We start from the raw sequence: 13889 nt of genomic DNA, 5'->3' as shown, positions 1-13889 counted from the left end.
GTGGATTACTTTGACTGGGCGCACAATAACCTCACATTTTGATTCCCACACCCACTTGTGTTCATCAAGTTCAGATCAAAACCTCAGTCCCAGTTTTTCAGACAGCGGCTGTGGGCAAGGATTCTGCTATTGCCATTTACCCCACCACACTTAGTCCTTCACTTGTCCCATTAACATCACTTGTTGCCTTGTGCCATCAACCCTTTTAATTATATCCCATTCCCTAGATCACAGCCTTTTCTTTTTTTCTTTGCTCCCTTCCCCCTTTATCCCTGCACATTTCTCAGTTCTGATGAAAGGTAATCGACCAGAAAGATGAACTTTGACTTTCTCGTCACAAATGCTGCCCAAAGAATTGCAAACATTTGTTGCCCTTTTTTTTCTGGCAACTGCAGTAGTTTTCTTTCATTCTGAAACATTCTGTGGAAATTGACATTTTTTTCACTGCCTTGTATGCTCTATTGCTTTTGGGAGTTTGGAAAGTATGTGAATGCAGGCGTATTACAGTGCCTGGTGCTGCAGATCTGATTTGGAAAAACAAAAATTCCCCCCCCCCCTCTAAGTATAGCTGCTGCTATCCTGTGACATATGTGGCAGGGAGTGGACTTCCTGAGATGTGTCCTATCTGAGGTAGGCAGGGGATCGCTCCATTGTGGAAAGCAAGAGCAGTTGTCACATTTTCTGTCATTAGAAAGACTCTCTTGTTGCTCAGAAAAATAGCAGAGCCAATATACTTGCATTCGTCTCAGCTCTCAATGTGTACATCCGTTTGGAAAAAATAAACAGAACTTAAAAGATATATCATCAGTTCTGTATTGCTGAATGCAAGTTGAAATCTGATTTGACAGGTATTGTTAGCATGTGCAATTTTCTAAATCAATTAGACTGTAGGAACAAAATGTAGAAAGTTTGGAGAATGAGGTTAACTAGAACATTCGTTGGAGTGGCACATTGGCTCCCGAAATGAAAACTGTAAGGCTCCAGTAAACAAAATTCCATGTCCATGACCTCCACGGTCATTCCTACTCCAGCCTCAATCACCGTGGGGGGGGGGGGGGGGTGCAAGAGAAGGATCTTAGAGAGGAAGGGAAATTCTCAACAGGGGACTAAACAGTTTCAGACTTGTAGAACATAGAACAGAAATAATCATTATTTCTGATCCAGGATGTCTGGTTACTGCAATAGCAGCATATTGTTAATTGAGGTTTTTATACATTATATCAATCAATATACTTGCATTCTGTAAGTCTGCATGGGTCTGTCCATCTATATAGTGGGGGCGGGGGCAGGGAGTATGGTGATTGCAGTACATGTGGAAAATGCCACTAAATGTGTTTAACCTGTAACAGAGCTTGTTCCAGAGCAGAAACATTCAGAGGGATTGCAACAAAAAAAGGATACGCCCCAAAGTGCAAACTGACTTCAACAAGTTCGGTCGGAAAAGCGCCAGCGCTTTCGGGCTGACAGGAGTTAGTGTGGCTTCGCTGATCTGCGAGATCAGCCGTAAAGTTTAGAGGGAGCCCCCTTCCCCGAGTCCACAGCCTGAGACATGTCGCAGCCGAACAAGAGGAAAGGCAAAGAGCCACGAAAGGTAAATGCGCCGGGAGTGAAAGCTGCTGAAGTTAGTATAGCGGCTGCAGCTTATGTGGAATGGCAGCTCAGAGCCAAAAAAGTCTTGTCAAAGGCCGAGAGCTGGATTTAGATCCCCCCCAGCCCGCATTCCTCCCCCTCCTGTATCGCTATTGACAACTGCGATTTCGCCTGAATTGATCTTTTGTAACAGAAATCGCACGTTGTGTGACCTGTAATTAATTTGGGAGGAAATCCGCCCTGGGGCTCTGCTGAGATTTGATTAAAAACATTGGTATTTCTGGGCGAGAGGGAGGGAGGGGGATCTCTAACAGTTTACATCATTTATTCCATGAAGTGTCAGTGAGGGTGTACTGCCCCTGCCCTTTTGGATATTTGAGCTGCGCCCTGTCTGCACTGACAGTCTGTACTATGTGTGCGTCTGTCCTCCCTGATTGTCCACTGCTCTGATCCAGGGGGATTGAGAAGCTGCTTCTCCTGTTTCCAGGTAATTCTGCCTGAGAGTTAAGTGTTATTTTGAGGGTGGGGAATGGTTCCGGCAGCCAGGCTGGGACATTGTCGCAGTATTTTTTCTATCGGCAGACTGGGGAAGTGCAGCCAGGCTCTCTGTCAGCAGTCAGCTAGCCCCTGCTTTGTGTCTTTTTGGGAGAGAAAGCTTCAAATGCCAGTCTGGCCGGGAGGAGATTGGAACAGCCCAGCTTCGTTTCCGGCCTCGCTATGTCAACAAATGAATGGTGCTTTTAAAAAAAAACCCTATTGGGCTGCAGATCCTCTCAGTGTTGTACCACTTCCGCAGAGTTATGTCACCCCTTTCTCAATTGCTGTGTACCACGCTCAGGAAGTGAAATCGACCTTTATTAAAGTGTTTCCTCATTGCTATTCAATGGGCTTGATTAAGAGAGGAACTTCTCAACCTGTAACCTCACTCATTTTTATTCATATAATCAGAGACTAACGCTTACTCTTTGATTATCATTTGGCTAGAATGCACTGCACATTTTTTGATTTGATTCATTATTGTCACATGTTTAAAGTTTACTGGTATATAGTGAAGTCTATACACCAGTAAACTTTAATTTCACAGTAACTTCACTGCAGTGTTAATGTAAGCCTTATTTGTGACTAATAAATAAACTTTATTGTTTCTTGCGTACTATACAGACGAAGCATCCCGTACATATAATGCATAAGGGAGAAGGAAAGGAGTGCAGAATATAGTGTTACAGTCATAGCTCGGGTGTAGAGAAAGGTCAACTTAATATATGGTAGGTGCATTCATAAGTCTGATGACAGTAGGGAAGGAGCTATTCTTGAGTCAGTTGGTACGTGATCTCAGACTTTTGTATCTTTTTCCTGATGAAGAAGGTGGAAAAGAGTATGATTGGGGTGCATGGGGTTGTTGATTATATTTGCTGCTTTTCCGAGGCAGCGGGAAGTGTAGATGGAGTCAATGGCTGGGAAGCTGGTTTGCATGATGGACTGGGCTTCATTCACAACCCTTTGTAGTTTCTTGCAGTCTTGGTCAGGGCAGGAGCCATACCAAGCTGTGATACCCGCCGAGGATACTTTCTATGGTGCATCTGTAAAAATTGGTGAAAGTCGTAGTGAACATTCTTAGCCCCCTGAGAAAGTAGAGACATTGGTGGGCTTTCTTAACTATAGCGTTGGTGTGGAGGGATCAGGAAAGGTTGTTGGTGATCTGGACACATAGAAACTTGAAATTTTTGACCATTTCCACTTCATCCCTCGTTTTAATTTTCAGATATGAGTGTCCCTATGATGAGATAATGAACTTTTTTTTAAAGTAGCTCTTCATTTTCAGGATGTCGGACAATTATTGCCATTTCTTAGTTTCCTTGGGAATGCTGTATTGTGTCTTCTGTAGTGTTGATACAAGTGGCTTGCTGGAGGGGCTGTTATGAATCAATCCTGTTGGTGTGAGATTGGGACCAGACTAGGAAAAGACTGGATGAGCACAATAGAGCTATTCAAAATCATGAGGGACCTGGACAGATTAGATGGGGAGAAACTGTTCCCATTCGTGAAAGGATCATGAATGAGAGAGCACAGATTTAAAATAAGGAGTAAAAGAAGCAAAAGTGGTGTGATTAAAAAAATGCTTTCACATAGCGAGTGGGTAAGGTCTGGAATGCACTGCTTGAGTGTGATAGAGGTAGGTTCAGTTGAGGCATTCAGAGGGAATTAGACTGTTATCTGAAAAGGAAGAATGTGCAGGGTTACTGGGAGAAGATGGGAGAATGGTATTAAAGAATGGCTCATTTGGAGAGCAGGTGCAGACTTGATGGGCTGAATGGCCTCCTTCAGTGCCCTAACAGTTCAGTTGGTCTACAGTGTAATCTTTATGTACATGTTGAATGAAATGTGTGACTGGATTTAATGCAGCCTGTCACAGGAGAAGGTGTGGGGGATGCGTCACTTATTTATGGGAGAGGCCCTGTGTCAGCCTCCTGGTGATGGGAAAATCTCCCTCGATTAAGTGGGAGGAAGAGGCTGATGTGAGATTTTTTTTAGCTGTCAAAGCTCATTTGTGAACTAAATCACATCTATCCCTGAGCCCACTGCCATTCAGTGGTGGCTCAGAGATTAAACAGAGGTCACGCGGGTATGCTGCACCCTCAGAAGGCTGCCATGCAAATCCTGTTGGACTAGCCAGCAACTTCTGAGGAGGAATGCCCCAGGGTCAGGCATTCTGAGCCTGGTGGAGGGGTAGCACAGTGGTTAGCACTGCAGCTTCACAGCGCCAGGGACTTGGGTTTGAATCCTGGCTCAGGTCACTGCCTGTGTGGAGTTTACACGTTCTCCCTGTGTCTGTGTGGGTTTCCTCAGGGTGCTCTGGTTTCCTCCCACATTCTGAAAGACGTGTTGGTTAGGTGCATTGACCCGAACAGGCGCCGGAGTGTGGCAACAAGGGGAATTTCACAGTAACTTCATTGCAGTGTTAATGTAAGCCTTACTTGTGACTAATAAATAAACTTTAAGTAAACTTTAAGCATCAGGCAAGGAGCGGCCAGTGAAAGCCATCCTCTAGCCTTGCCCTTGAGTCCCTTTTCCCATGACACCTGTCAGCAGGGATCTGAATTGTGGGGCAGGCCGGACAGTGGAGGATTAGGTGCCTGGAGAGCACTTGGATCCATTGGGCCTCCCCCAGGGAACTAATGGGTGTTCCCAACATTTCTTTGACCATTGGGTGAGATCACCATCAGCCCAACAAAATCCTGGCCAAAGCACCTTGGAAGGAAAGGAGGGACAAAGGAGGAAATATCTAATTTTTTAAGAAGAAAATAATCTTCTATTTGTGGTGTGAACAGCATCTGCCACTGAAGGCAGCAGCAAGGCTCTATCTAATTAGTGGACATGTAGGCTGTGGGACACATGGATATTAAAAAGAGTTAGTGTAGTATCAGTCTGTAAAAGCGTTATAAGACATAGGACATTGCAATTAAAGTTGTCCCAGGTTGCAGGTTACACAGAAGATGCTGGAGCAGCAGTGGTTCAATGGTAGAATCCTCTCTTATTATGTGAGTGAACTGAGTTGGATTTCAGTGAGATGTAGGGTACAGATGGCGTTTACTTTACTTCTGTTTCCAGGCCACATAGACTGTCATTCCATTATTTGTTTAATCACCAAGTGCAGGAGGGATACACATAAGTGATGCCATATTGGTTGGATATAATTTAAGGGAGTGCAGATTTTTTTGTAGTTTTTATTTATATAGAAAACATTGAATTAATGAGGCTTACCGCACTTTCTTGAGTACATCTGAAGTTAGAAAATTTTCAATTTTAGTTTATGGGCATGACGTAAGTTGTAATATAATGTCTATAAACGTCTGTCGGTGTGCATTACAGTGTCTCACTCTGGCTCAATAGCAGAATCCTTCCTTTTGAGTCAGAAGTTTGTGATGTCAGTTGGGGATTGAGCTAACATATCTGTGTGATTTTGAGGGCGTGCTGTCTTGGCAGAGATATGTTAGCTTTCAAATGTGATGTCAAACCAAGATTGTTGTTCTGCCCAGGTCAATTATTCAATGAAGGATTAGGGAATTGTCCTTGCTGACATTTATTCCTCAGCCAACACTGACTAAAAGATTACATATTACCAATTGATCAACAAAGCTATAGAAAGCTAAATACATACTCAAGTATCATGCTTTGTAAAATGACTCCTGTCATTTTGTGGCCTATGAATGTCTCCTCTGCTGGCCTTCAGTTCTGAACTTTATAGTTCCCAGTTGTCAGATAATGGGAGACTTCCCTTGGAGTATTTTTGCTCAGTTTGACATGTGTTTCAGTTCCAGTTCAGGGTGTTTATTCTAGGTCCCTGACTCTGCTCTCCATTTATTGGGTGGAATTTTTCTCCCTCTCTGCAGCATGTTTCGCGGTGGCGGGAGGCAGCGCGCTGCTCGGTGACGGTGGGATCTTGTGGTCTCGCCGTTGTCAACGGTGTTTCCTGTTGAACACTCCCCTTGCCAATGAGAAACCGCTGCGGGGATGCGCCATCGAGGGACCGTAAGATCCTTCTGGCGTTAAAACTTTGGCAATTGTGTAATTGCTACAATTATTTATGTTCCCCTCCCAGTGTTTCATTCCTCATTCAAAAAGATTTGTGTTATAGACTACTCATTCCATGAGGGAGCTAATGGTAATTCGAAATAATTCCAACAGTAAATTTCTTCTTGATAAAGAGAGCTCTTATTTTTATTTGACATCTGCCTGAGATGGCAGTTCATTAGAAACAAGTTTGTGTTTTGCAATTGGCAATGAGGGAAATTTTGGCTTTCCCTTCCCTTGCATCGTTTGCAGTTCCATGACTTTCTAAAAATGAGGTTGGATAGGCTTGCATTATTTTCTCTGGAGCAGAGAAGACTGAGGGGCGACCTGGTTGAGGTGTACAAGATTTTGAGGGGCATGGACAGGGTGGATAAGGAGCAGCTGTTCTCCTTAGCTGAAGTGTCAGTTATGAAGAAACCCAAGTTAAAAGTGAGGGGTGGGAGGTTTAGGGGAGATTTGAGGAAAATCTTTTTTACCCAGAGGATGGTGATGGTCTGGAATGTGTTGCCTGTGAGGGTAGTGGTGGCGGGTTGCCTCACATCCTTTAAAAAGTACCTGGATGAGTACTTGGTACGCCATAACATTGAAGGCTATGGGCCAAGTGCTGGCAAGTGGGATTAGGTGGGCAGGTCAGGACCTTCCATGCGTCGATGGGTCAAAAGGCCTCTTCTGCACGGTAGTATTCTGTGATTCTGTGATCCTGAGCACTGAAATCCTTTAATGGCTGCACAATGATTAAAGATTAAGTACAACAAATGGAGCAAAGTTTTAATATTAGCCTTTTCCTAAGTGTCTCAAATGCAGCTAGCCACTCCCAAGGAATATTCCTTTATAAAGTAAGGATAGCTTAACACTAGATAGTTTGTTTTGGCAAGATATAAGGACATATGAGCATAACTCTTGTTATGACCGGTGAGGACATGTTGTCAGGACTTGATCTTTGTTTCCCATTCCTCGACTGCTTGTAACAGGGTTTTAGTAATCTGTAAGTATTGAAGCTATCGATTCAGTGTCTGTACTTAACCATTTACATATGGATTGCAAAAAATTCAGTCCATCAGGCTTTCTTGAATTTAAACACAAAAGAGTTGGATTTTATTTTTCTGAAAACTCACCTACATAAAAGATATTTCAAAAGATAAACATATGCCCCGACCTTCTCAACATACAGTAGAGAAGGGTAACTGTTCGGCGATCCACAGGGATCAGTTCTGGGACCTTTGTTGTTCGTAGTATATATAAATGATTTGGAGGAAAATGTAGCTGGTCTGATTAATAAGTTTGCAGACAACACAAAAATTGGTGGAGTTGCGGATAGTGAAGAGGATTGTCAGAGGATACAGCAAGATATAGACCAGTTGAAGACTTGGGCAGAGAAATGGCAAATGGAGTTTAGTCCAGACAAGTGTGAGATAATGCATTTTGGAAGGTCCAATGCATGTAGGAATTATACAGTAAATGGTAGAACCTTTAGGAGTATTGACAGGTAGAGAGATCTGAGCGAATATGTCCACCAACCACTGAAAGTGGTAGTCAAGAAGGCATACGGCATGCTTGCCTTCATTGGTCGGGGCATTGAGCATAAAAATTGGCGGGTCATGCTGCAGCTGTACAGAAACTTAATTAGGCCTCATTTAGAAGATTGTGTACAATTCTGGTCGCCACACTACCGGAAGGATGTGGATGGTTGGAGAGGGTTCAAAGGAGGTTTACCAGGATGTTGCCTGGTCTGGAGGGTATTAGCTATGAGGAGAGGTTAGATAAACTTGGTTTGTTCTCACTGGAACGACAGAGGTTAAGGGATGACCTGATAAAGGTCTACAAGATTATGAATGGCATGGACAGAGTGGATAATCAGATGTTCTTTCCTAGGGTAAAAAAGTCAACTACTTGGGGACATAGGTTTAAGGTGCGTGGGGAAAAGTTTAGAGTAGATGTGCGAGGCAAGATTTTTATCCAGAGGGTGGTGAATGTCTGGAACACGCTGCCTGCGGAGGTGGTGGGAGCAAGTACAATAGTGGCATTTAAGGGGCAACTAGACAAATCCATGAATAGGATGGGAATGGAAGGATACGGACTCCGTAAGTGCATATGGTTTTAGTTTAGGCAGGCATCGTGATCAGCGCAGACTTGGAGGGCCGATGGGCCTGTTCTTGTGCTGTACCTTTCTTTGGTCTTTGTTCTTTGAAGTTAAGGTTCAATGGTAAAAGGTAAAAAAAAAAGAGAGTTCATTGTTTTATTAGTCCTTCACTTTTGTTCTTGGCTGAGGCAGATTTTTTTCCACAATGATCCTGAAATTCTAGTGGGGTTGAGGTCACTGCAGTTTCCGGAGAGAGTTTTTAAAAACTGTAATCCATATTTTCCAGAAGTTGATGTTGTTACACCTGAGGTTCCTTTTGATTTAAATTCACTATCTCTGTGATGGATTCCACAATGCAACAGGGATGGGTCTCAACTTGAGAACAGCAGGGAGAGAGATGTCGATACTGTTCCATTGCAGACTTCTAAAAGCAACCAGGATGTTATAATAAACAACATTTCAAAGTGGTTACTTTGGTCACATGAACTCTCTCCCTATAATGAGTTGAGTATTCCACAGAAGGTAATTGATTTTTGTATTATAGCTGTTATGGGCAGGGGAGAGAAGCAAATGGAACTCCTTTATTTTTCTTGCCATATCTCTGTAAATTATAATTTTTGAAACAGTCAGTGGAGTGTTTCTCCAACTCTTTGTTTGTGAAATCAACTTCAATGTGACTCACAGCAAACACTCTTTTGGGTTAAATCAGAAGTAATGTTTATTCATACATTTAAACCTAGGGGATGGTTACAAAACATACACGCACATAAGAATGAGATAGGTGGAGTTTTATAGCAATAAGTAACTTAAAAGAAAAATAATCAGAAATATGGATGTTGGTTCATGTGAATGTCAGAGTTCAGTGAGGGTTCCTTCATGTAGCAGCTGACGTTCAGGTGGGTTTAGCTAGCTGAACGCAGGAGTTACAGAATTCCTTTAAAGTTGACAGTGATGCAGCATGATGAGGTTGGTAAAGCGAGACTTGGTCTGCTCTGCATACAGTGGCAGGAATTGTCCAGAGAACCAGGCTCCCAGGAAGATTAGACTTGAGGCAGACATTGTCAGCCTCAAATCCTGCTTTGGTGTTGGTGGGCTGGAGGTTATCAGCAGACTGAGTTGAGAGTTTCAGAATGTGACATTAAAACATTCCAAAGGGCAGAGCAGCTTAGGTCATGCGTTGTTGCCCATTGATGAGTCAGTTGCAGGTTAACAAGCAGCTTCTATGCCTCTGGTCCATTACTCACCTTAGCAGATGGATGGCGGTTATTAATGTAGTCATGGTGTGGAGATGCTGGCATTGGACTGGGGTAAACACAGTAAGACTTTTAACAACACCAGGTTAAAGTCCAACCTGTTGGACTTTAACCTGGTGTTGTTAAAACTCTTACGGTTATTAATGTATCCACAGATATAATGAGTTTTGATGTCCCTTCTTTTGTCATAAAACTAGGTGGGAATGTGAGTGGTGAGGAGGATGTAAAAGAGGATTCAAGGCGATGTAGAAAAATTGTGTGAATGGGTAAATACATGACAGATGCAGTGTAATGCGGATAAGTGCGAAGTTATCCATTTTGGTAGCAAAAACAGAATGGCAGAGTATTATTTAAATGGTGATAGAGTGAGAGATGTGACATACAAAGGGAAGGGACCTGAGTGTCACTGAAAGTAAACATGCAGGTCCAGCAAGCAGTGTTTTTTATTCAATCATGGAATATGGGGATTGCTGGCTGGCCAGCATTTATTGCCCACCCCTAGTTGCCCTTGAGAAGGTGGTGGTGAGCCGCCTTCTTGAATCACTGCAATCCATGTGCTGTGGGTTGACCCACAATGCCGTTAGTGGGGAAATTCCAGGATTTTGAGCCAGCGACTGTGAAGAAACGGTGATATATTTCCAAGTCAGGATGGTGACTGACTTGGAGGGGAACTTGCAGGTAGTGGTGTCCTCATGTATCTGCTGCCCTTGTCCTTCTAGGGGAAGTGGTCGTGCGTTTGGAAGGTGCTGTCTAAGGATCTTTGGTGAATTGCTGCAGTGCATCTTGTAGATAGTACACACTGCTGCTACTGAGCGTCGGTGGTGGAGGGAGTGGATTTTTGTAGATGTGGTGTCAATCAAGTGCACTGTTTTGTCCTGGATGGTGTCAAGTTTGTTGAGTGTTGTTGGAGCAGCACCCATCCAGGCAAGTGGGGAGTATTCCATCACACACCTGACTTGTGCCTTATCGATGGTGGATAGGCTTTGGGGAGTCAGAAGCTGAGTTACTTGCCGCAGTATTCCTCGCCTCTGACCTGCTCTTGTAGCCACTGTGTTTATGTGGTGAGTCCAGTTTAGTTTCTGGTCAGCGGTAACCCCAAGGATGTTGACAGTGGGGGATTCAGTGATGGTTACACCATTGAATGTCAAGTGACGGTGGTTAGAGTGTCTTTTATTGTTGATGGTCATTGCCTGGCATTTGTGTGGTACAAATGTTACTTGCCACTTGTCAGCCCAAGTCTGGATATTGTCCAGATCTTGTTGCATTTGAACATGAACTGCATCAGTATCTGAGGAGTCATGAATGGTGCTGAACATTATGCAATCATCGGCAAACATCCCCACTTCTGACCTTATGATGGAGGGTAGGTCATTGATGAAGCAGCTGAAGATGGTTGGGCCTAGGACACTACTCTGAGGGACTCCTGCAGAGATGTCCTGGAGCTCAGATGACTGACCCTCCACAACCACAACCATCTTCCTATGTACCAGGTATGGCTCCAACTAGTGGAGAGTTTGCCTCCTGATGCCCATTGACTCCAGTTTTGCTAGGGCTCCTTGATGCCACACTCGGTCGAATGCAGCCTTGATGTCAAGGGCTGTCACTCTAATCTCACCTCTGGAATTCAGCTGTTTTGTCCATGTTTGAACGAAAGCTGTAATGAGGTCAGGAGCTGAGTAACTCTGGCAAAACCCAAACTGGGCGTCACAGAGCAGGTTATTGCTGAGCAGGTGCTGCTTGATAGCACTGTTGATGACTCCTTCCATCACTTTATTGATGATCGAGAGTAGACTGATTGGATGATTGGATTTGTCCTACTTTTTGTGTACAGGACACACCTGGGCAATTTTCCACATTGTCGGGTAGCTACCAGTGTTGTAACTGTACTGGAAGAACTTGGTTAGGGGAGCGGCAAGTTCTGGAGCACAGGTTTTCCGTACTATTTCTGGAATGTTATCAGGGCCCATTGCCTTTGCAGTATCCAATGCCTCCACTGGTAAATGATATGTTGGACTTCATTGGAAGAGAATTTTGAGTATAGGAGCAAAGGAGGGTTTTACTGTCGCTGTACAGGGTCTTGGGAAAATTCTGTGCAGTTTTGGTCTGTTTACCTCAGAAAGGAATTAATTGCCATAATGGGAGTGCAGTGAAGATTCACCTGGAATGGCAGGAGAGATTGGGTCAAGTAGGCCTCTACTCATGGAGTTTAGAAGAATGAGAGGGGATCTCATTGAAACATATAATATTCTGACAGGGCTGGACAGGCTGGATGCAGAGAAGATGTTTGCCCTGGCTCGGGTGGGGGATCTAGAACAAGGAATCATAGTATCATGATACAAAGTAGGCTGTTTAAGACTGAGATGAGAGAAATCTCTTCACTCACAGGGTGATGAAACTGCAGAATGCTCTACCACATAAGGCTGTGGAGGTCAAGTCACTGAATATGTTTAAGAATGAAATAGATAGATTTCTGGACACTAAAGTCATCAAGGGGTAGGGGAGAGTCTGGGCCTATGGTGTTGAGATAGAGAATTAGTCACAATTATGTTGAATGGTGGTGCAGGCTCGAGGGGCTGAATGGCCTACTGCTCCTATTTTCTCTCCGTTTGTAAGTCCAGGCTGGGGAAACCGTCCGCCTGCTGGTCCCTGGTTTCAAATTGTAATGAGTCTACACAATGGTAGGTGTGAGATTCCACAAGGATGAGGGTTGAGTTTTTGTCCTGCAACTGCTATTGGAAGTTTCTAGAACTGTAGCCAACTTGCAAATCGTGTGACCTGTAGTAGCCATGTTTTGGTCCAACAAAGTGCATTTTCTAAATATGCAGAAAGTAAGGTTTGATTTAGACAATGGACAATCTCCTTCATGTCTTAAGAACATGGCACGTCCTTGGGGATTAGTTTCTTTAATGTACCAACCATCACTTATGAATGGGCCCTTCTTCCCTGTGATGAGCTAGAAAGAACATATCAACATCTTCTATATAAGCATTGTCCTGGTAAACTTTCTGGGGGAATTTTCCCATTCCCACCCTCCACGGGAATAGTAGCGTGTTGGGGGGAGGGGGTGCGGACCATGCAAAGGTCCGCTGACTTCGGCAAGTTTCCTGGTTTTGGGGCAAGCACGGCTGGAAAATCCCATCCACTGTCTGTCTGAAAGGTAGCTTTCTAAAAATGCAAATGATGGGAGCCTGTTACCAATTTCAATCCACCTTTGAAGTAATTCTTGACAGTAGAAAGCTAAACTCAAGTAAAATGTTTAAAAACCAACAGCGTGCCATCTGTCAGATGAGTTGATCTTTTGGAGATGTTGTTAACAGAAACTCCCTCTGTCCTTATAAGTGGTCCGAAAGAGTCCATGGTATAATTTGAAGAGTGCAAGTTCTGATGAATCCTGGTGAATATTTATCCTTCAACCAGCCATGTCAAAAACAGACAGTCTGCTCATTTAGATAACTTTATATCATCCAAGAGGCGATGCCTCTGACAATGCTGTACTCTTTCAGTACTTGCTGTAATTTCAGCTTAAATTACATGCTCAAGTTGTGAAAAGAGACTTGAATCCACAACCTCTGGTCAAGAAGTGAGAGCGCGACCATTGCTCCAAGGCTAACACTATTAGTCCCAAGATACTCTGATTGGCTAAGTTAACATTTATGAATGGTAGAGAGTTATGGCTCTTTTGGTTTATGAATGGTAGCATCTGGCCAAGATCAAGTGTCTGGTCAAGCTCAAGATCAGGTGCAATGCCTTTCCTTGTCAGCATGGATCTTGTATGTCTCTCTTGCGGGGACCATGAATTGGTTCAATATGAATTGGTTTTTGGAGCAAGCAAGGTGATAGATTAAGGGCTTGCCCTGTCAGCTCTGCACATTGGCTTTGTAAGAATGGAGTAAAATTTTAATAAAACGTCTATACTTGATGTTCTTTTTATTCACAGAGTATGGACGTTGCTGGCCAGGCCAACATTTATTACCCATCTCTTATTGCCCTTGAGGAGGTGGTGGTGCACCACCTTCCTGAACTACTGCAGTCCGTATGGTATAGGTACACTCACAGTGCTGTTAGGAAGGGAGTTCTAGGATTTTGATACAGTGACAGTGAAGGAACAATATAGTTCCTCGAGAGGATAGTGTATGGCTTTGAAGAGTATTGCATCCACCACTGACCTTGATCTTCAAGGTGGTAGAAATTGCGAGTTTGGAAGGTGCTGTTGAAGAGTCCTTGGTGAGTTGCTACAGTGCATCTTGTAGATGGTACACACTGCTACTACTGTCTGTTAGTGGTAAGAGAGTGAATGTTTAAGGTGGTGGAGAGCATGTCCATCAAGTGGACTACTTTGTCCTGGATGGTGTCAAGCTTCTTGAGTGTTGGAGTTGCACCCACCCAGGTAAGGG

At 43.7% G+C, this 13889-nt stretch overlaps 1 protein-coding gene across 16 annotated transcripts in view; it reads left to right on the top strand.

Annotated features, from left to right (window-relative positions):
* Nucleotides 1-1049: 1049 nt before the first annotated feature.
* Nucleotides 1050-13889, top strand: part of cast (calpastatin) — a 196354-nt gene continuing 183514 nt past the window's right edge. For 4 of the 16 annotated variants that reach the window (XM_078214753.1, XM_078214741.1, XM_078214743.1 and 1 more), the window contains exon 1: nucleotides 1109-1591. In XM_078214753.1, coding sequence (XP_078070879.1) covers nucleotides 1550-1591 — 42 coding nt within the window. In that variant the 5' untranslated portion in view covers nucleotides 1109-1549. Of the gene's footprint in view, nucleotides 1592-1967; nucleotides 2078-13889 lie in introns of those variants that run through there. The other 12 variants (XM_078214756.1, XM_078214754.1, XM_078214735.1 and 9 more) reach the window with 8 other exon arrangements.

The sequence above is a fragment of the Mustelus asterias genome, chromosome 6 (assembly GCF_964213995.1).
Source record: "Mustelus asterias chromosome 6, sMusAst1.hap1.1, whole genome shotgun sequence".
Lineage (NCBI taxonomy): Eukaryota > Metazoa > Chordata > Chondrichthyes > Carcharhiniformes > Triakidae > Mustelus > Mustelus asterias.
The sequence above is the reverse complement of the archived record's forward strand: the minus strand, read 5'-3'. Positions and strand labels throughout refer to the sequence as shown.